The 6,304-nt window shown below is 40.8% G+C and overlaps 1 protein-coding gene across 1 annotated transcript; it reads left to right on the top strand.

The window, feature by feature from the left end:
* The first annotated feature begins 2,483 nt into the window (after positions 1–2,483).
* Positions 2,484–5,920, top strand: LOC145399705 (uncharacterized). The gene is made up of 2 exons (XM_080272252.1): positions 2,484–2,915; positions 5,534–5,920. Exons 1-2 carry the CDS (start codon positions 2,484–2,486, stop codon positions 5,918–5,920), a joined length of 819 nt encoding a protein of 272 aa, XP_080128378.1.
* Positions 5,921–6,304: the final 384 nt, after the last annotated feature.

Here is a 6,304-nt window from a genome sequence, read left to right as displayed (position 1 = left end):
GATGCGTGCAGTTGAAACACAGACCTCTTAACCAACAGACGTATTGCATGATGGACCTGTTGTAATCCACAGGATATATATATACCTACTTTAGCATAATTCCAGAGTAATATCCACTGTGGACCGATTTTCCGCACACTAAACTCTTCCCAACTCGGACATTAACTCATATCACCTAGTCCCAGTGGCCTGTTTTCCCACAACCCGTCCATCCACCTACACACCCACCCATCAAAGCACATACATACAACCTTACTCAATACAGAATGTCTCAAAAGAAGGACGACACAAACTCCTCTCTTGCCTTGTCCTACAGGTAGCCCCACCACCCACCCCACTTAAACAATGCACGAACACCACTCCACCCTACTTACCGTAACCAGCCCAACAACCCTTTTCCTCCCTCTTGCCCACCCACTCCACCTAATCCGCCTGTGAAACAACCAGCCTACACTAACCAATCCACCCACCCAGTCACCAACTGACCAACCCGCATACCATGCTCCACAAGTCAGATACTTGCAATTCAACACACACACACACACACACACACACACACACACACACACACACACACACACACACACACACACAGGGATTCAATCGAGGCGGACGTGCGACATCGGCACTCCGTACCGAACCAACTCGGCCAGTGGCATTACCTAAATTAGTATTTTTGTATGAGTCAAGCTCTGTACCAGGTTAGACTAAATGATTTTTCATTATTAAAAGGAAAAAAATAATAAGTTTAAACAAGACTTGTTCAAACAGGAAAGTGAACCAAGACGAAAGAATACGCTGAGTCATCTGAGGTTTGTTTAGACTACAACAACACGGGGATTGTAAGTACATGCTCTGCACTTTATTGCAAAGTGGATACATACTTTAGTAAAGCAAATTTGGAAAAGAAAAGGGATAAAGGTAAAAGCAAAATCATGATTTCTACCAAGAACTGGTTGAAGTGGAGACTCACAATAGACTGGTTGAACGAGTAAACAAACTAGAAATGGCTTTCAAAAATTAAATTGATGAAATAAAGAAGCAGATGCACTTGCAAAAGGAAGAAACAGAAAAACTAGGAAGGGAGGCCAATAAGAAAGAGACAACCATCAGTTAACTAACAGTGGAATTAAGTACACTTAGGAAGAAAATGAGTGAAATGGCAAGTCAAAGGCTTTTCGTCTCATTAACTCTCCTCCTCTTACTGACTCCCTTCAACCTCTGTCTCCGCCGCACTGTTGCATCTTTATCTCTTTTCTATCGCTACTTTAATGGTCAATGCTCCTCTGAACTGTCTGCTTGCATTCCTCCACCTCTACAACGGGCGCGTAGCACCCGTCTGGCAGCAAACTCTCATCCCTTTTCTGTCCAACTCTCTAATGCAAGAGTTAACCGTTACTCCCAGTCTTTCATTTATACAACAGGTCAGCTCTGGAACTGTCTCCCTCTGTCTGTATTTCCTGCTGCCTATGATCTCCAGTCTTTCAAACGCAGTGTGTCCAGGCATCTCAAAATGATCGGGACTTGAATTTGGCTCTCTATTGTATTTTGTTTTTCTCTTGGAGGGAACTGTTACTGCGGGCTCATGGCCTTTGGTTCCTTCTTCCTCGCATTAAAAAAAAGAAAGTACAGTAGTCAATCACGAGTGTAATGGAAGAGTTAAAAAATGACACAGAGACAATTAGGCAAGTAAGCAGTCTTATTGACCAGAACAGTGATAATGAGGAGAAGATAACACAGGTGAATGAAGCTGTGCAAAGCTAAAAAAATGATGTGGAAACCACGTATACTGAAATGGTGAAAGTAAAGAAAGACTTCGAAACAAGGGTGGAGGAAAAAAACATTAAAAAGGAGGTGAAAAGAATAATCCAAAACAATCCAAAGTTAGTCAGAGATTCAGTAGATATAAACAAATCTATAGTAATCACTGGTATAGAAGAGGAAGAAGTAAAAATAAAGATCACAAGAGACAAAAAGGAGATGGCAAATGTAATGAGCTTACTGAAAGAAGTATCAGAGGAAATCTGTAGTAAAGACATAGAGGAACACAAAAGGTTAGGGAAATATGAGAAAAGCAAGACAAGACCTCGAAAGGTGACTTTCCAGAGTGTAAACACTGTGGAAGAGATACTAAAAAATGCAAAGAATCTTATGGAAAAAGAGGAGTTCAAAAATGTATGGATAAATAGATGCCTAAGGGTGCGTACACACGGTCAGACAGTGCCCGACGGGCAAACAGTGTTACCAGACACCGATGGGTAGAGGGAATGAGCGCTGATGACGTCAGAAGCGAGAACACCACGGGCAAACAATCTTACTGCCTGTATTCGACTGTCATGGTTTGGTTCGGGCAAAGGTTCGGGCAGTGTGTGGCGGGCATAGGCGTGGAACAACGACACTGCCAGGCACACGATACAAGAGATTACATGTTTACCTTACGACTGCTGGCGGTCAGTTCTTAAGGTCTCACCCTCTACATCAACATGACCAGCCCTACAGCCATCAAAGAGACAAGAAGCTGTAACTGGGGTAGGAAAGAAACCCTGTTATTAATAGAACTGTACCGACAGAATCCTTGCTTGTGGAATGTGAAAGCTGAAGTGTATAGAGACAGAAATAAACGTGTGGCGGCAATTAACGTAATAACCGAGGGGGTGAAAAAGAGTGGATTTTCTGTAAACACAATAGAAGTAAAGAAAAAAATAGAAGCTCTTCGTAATCAGTATAGGCGAGAGCTCCGGAAAATGGAGAAATCTAAAAAGTCTGGGGTTGGCACTGAGGATATTTATATCCCAACATTATGGTGTTTCCATGAACTCAGTTTCCTCACCAATGGTGACCAAATACGCCAGTCAGTGTCAAATATGGATTCCCACGTTCCGGACGATATCGTCGAGGAACATTCTGATTCTGAGGTACGTATGCAATCTCTCTCTCTCTCTCTCTCTCTCTCTCTCTCTCTCTCAACATGGAGGGTTCTGACAGAATTATTATTATTAGTCTTATTATTATTATTATTATTAATTAGTCACAGAAATGGATCAGGAAAGAGATGCATTCTCATTAGTGTAGCAACAGTGTTAACCATTGCAAATGTTACAGTTCAGAGGATTTTATAGTTTGACAGAGGGTACACAAATGAGAAGAAAAAAGTATCTAGGTTAAATGAATGCAAGGGAAAGAGATAGAATTCAGTGACAGTGGTGACAAAATTGGCCACTAATCTAACTAAAGCCTGTCACCTTTTTTCTAAATCAAGTATTGTACCATACTGTATATGGTCATTGTAGTATTGTGTATGCTGGTAATCAGAGTTCTTTATGAAGTGCTTTCATATTTCTGTTTTAAGCCACTTCAGTGGTAACTAACATCCAATTCCATTTTGAGGGGTAGGGGTATGAGACTAGGTTTTCTGGATTGATTAACATTTCTGTTTATTCTCAGTACTGTTAGATAATTGTTTTCTGCCCAAGAGACTGAACTGTAGGGATTTGGTAGCCATCATTAAAACCTACATAACCTGGGGACTTGTACGTAACAAAAACTTTGTCTCGTATCACCCTGTGCCTTTTTATTTGAACAGCTTTAAATGACTTGTAATCTTAACCCCGTCAATCCCATAATTTTTTTTTTTTTTAGCTATATTTCAATCCCTTATTTTATATATATATATATATATATATATATATATATATATATATATATATATATATATATATATATATATATATATATATATATATATATATATATATATATATGTGTGTGTGTGTGGTCTGGTTAGTACTTGGATGGGTGACCGCCTGGGAACAGCAGATTCTGTTGGCATCCCTACGTGTCAAGTGGGGTTGGTGGAGGATTAGTGCCCCTTCCTGTAAAACAATTAACTCTAAGCCCTTGGCCACCCCGTCTGGGATACATGGCGTCTGGCAATGATGATGATGATGATGATTAATTAGTAGTAGTAGTTAGTAGTAGCTTCCTTCAAGAGATGATCACTGGGTGTGTGTGTGCTATTCAAACACCTCACATAGAATTTTATGTAGTAATGGAGTATATTACCTTCTGTGAAACCAGGGATATGGCCTTATCTCGATAAAAATCGAGATAAGTGTAGCGTGACACACCGGTTACGAAGCTACGGCCTACAGGGATTACAACGCATGTAAAGTCCCCGTCATTAATTCTGATCCAGTCTGGGTAATTTTGGATATGAAGGTATTGTACCATAAAAAGTTGTTCCCAAGAAAAATAATATTTATTTGTATCCAATAACTATGTATTAAAATACATACTTACAGTATATATACTGTTAACCAGTTAATTCATGCCATGTTATACTCATACATGATACGTTAATAACAACATTACCGGGCTTTCCCTATTTTATTGTATGTCCCAAGTCAGTTATATAGTCAGTCTGTGCTGCCAGGATACAGCACCCTCTACATTAAAATACTGCATGTACTGGTCCCGCACGGTTATGCCGTCGATCATGGAATTCTGCTGTCCACTCTCTAGATGTAGTAGCTGGGGATGAACTGTGCAAGCGCCTGGGGTACTGTTTTCATTTAAAACACCCTGAGAACACAGATGATGAGTAATAGGGTCTGTCTGAAGGTAATTATGGAGTGCTGTGCAGGCTAAAACTATCTGTTCTACCTTTTTTGGTTCCAGATGTATAGGTTTCTTAAATACCTGAAACCTGTTTGCAAGTATTCCAAACGCGTTTTCAACAATTCGTCGAGCCCTTGACAGTCGGTAGGAGAATATGCGTTGTCCTAGGTCTTGGTTTCGATAGGGGAAAGGTTTCATGTTATGACGCTTTAATGGAAATGCATCATCTGCTACAAACACATATGGTAATCTCCTAGAACTACCGGGAAGCACCTCATCATTTGGCAAACCCGCGGTTCCATTCTCAACATGCTGACAGAGCGAAGTATTGTCCCACACCCCACCGTCTGCTACTCTTCCGTTGGTCCCTACGTCCGCATATATGAACTTTATATTGGCATCGGAAACGGCCAATAATATGATGCTGTGGGATCCTTTATAGTTGAAGTAGTAGGAACCACTAGCAGGTGGAGGGCTGATCAGAATGTGTTTCCCATCTATGGCTCCAATACAGTTTGGAAAGTTCCATTTCTTTGAAAACCCTTCTGCTATACCCCTCCACTCCTCTGGGGTTTTGGGCGTCTGTAAATAAATAAGACCGCTGTTAGTAGACATGCACTAACCTTCGTAGAGGTAACAGCTATTTGTTCCCATTATAACCTATATAATTCAAAAGTCCATCACTCCCACGCCCTTTGTCTCTCTCTCTCTCTCTCTCTCTCTCTCTGTCCTACTCCTTATTTAGTGATTGGTAACGTTTTATCTTAAACATCCTGTAATACGAAAAAGGTGGGATGGCGGCGACCTCCAACTACCCGTACATTTGCACCAATATTTTTATTCTTCATCTGTGTCCATTATTTACATGATTTCATCTCCAGCATTAACAGAACCATATTCAATTGCTGGTTTACAGATTTTCGATGATCCTTTACTACGACGACCTGACGATACTCCATCAGCCCCTATAACAACTCCGTCTGATGCTCCCGTGGCAGGTAGTTCTCGTGCCAGTGTACGATCTCCAGAGGCTGGACCCACCTTTGACCACCAAAACAGAAGAGCACCCAAAAGGCCTTGTGTGAGTACCGCGAGACATGATGTCCTTCAAGAGGCCCTCCACCAACTAAGGACATTATCTGGAGCTGAGGATGATAATGCAAGTGATTTTGGTAATGTTGTTGCCAACGATCTCCGGCAAATGAATGATGAAAATAGAATCCACGCGCAGAAGTTGATATCTGACCTTCTCTGTCTAGGGAAATTAGGCAGGCTTTCCTCCGCAACTATGATTGTTGAATAATGATTAACTATGGATAAGCTATTTAGGTTATTATGCATACCCTAGTGGATTTTGTTTAAAGGGATAAGGAAATTGGTTTTGGTACTTTGTTCCATATGTGTATATGTTAGTTATTAAGATAGTCCATGTACTGTACATTACTGTTTGACATAATTGAAATAAAGTTGGCACAATACATCAGTTATGTTCTCCATTCCACATAATAAAGATGTTATAATTTATTTAACACAGTGGCATGAAATTGCACAGTAGGTAAACAATATAGCTTTCATAAGGGGTAGATGGGTGTCGAAATGAGCGAGACATCCTGCCTACTGGCCTACTGGCAGGGCCCGAGTTGCCGTATTGGGACTGACATACAGTATCTGTATCTATACGTCTGTG

This window comes from Coenobita brevimanus, chromosome 50 (assembly GCF_032717465.1).
Source record: "Coenobita brevimanus isolate Jiangsu-jjx chromosome 50, ASM3271746v2, whole genome shotgun sequence".
NCBI lineage: Eukaryota > Metazoa > Arthropoda > Malacostraca > Decapoda > Coenobitidae > Coenobita > Coenobita brevimanus.
The sequence above is the reverse complement of the archived record's forward strand: the minus strand, read 5'-3'. Positions and strand labels throughout refer to the sequence as shown.

Coding starts and splice junctions, on each gene's coding strand:
- LOC145399705 (XM_080272252.1), top strand. CDS start 2,484: ATGACCAGCCCTACAGCCATCAAAGAGACAAGAAGCTGTAACTGGGGT. Junction 2,916..5,533: donor AGGAACATTCTGATTCTGAG/GTACGTATGCAA, acceptor GCTGGTTTACAG/ATTTTCGATGATCCTTTACT.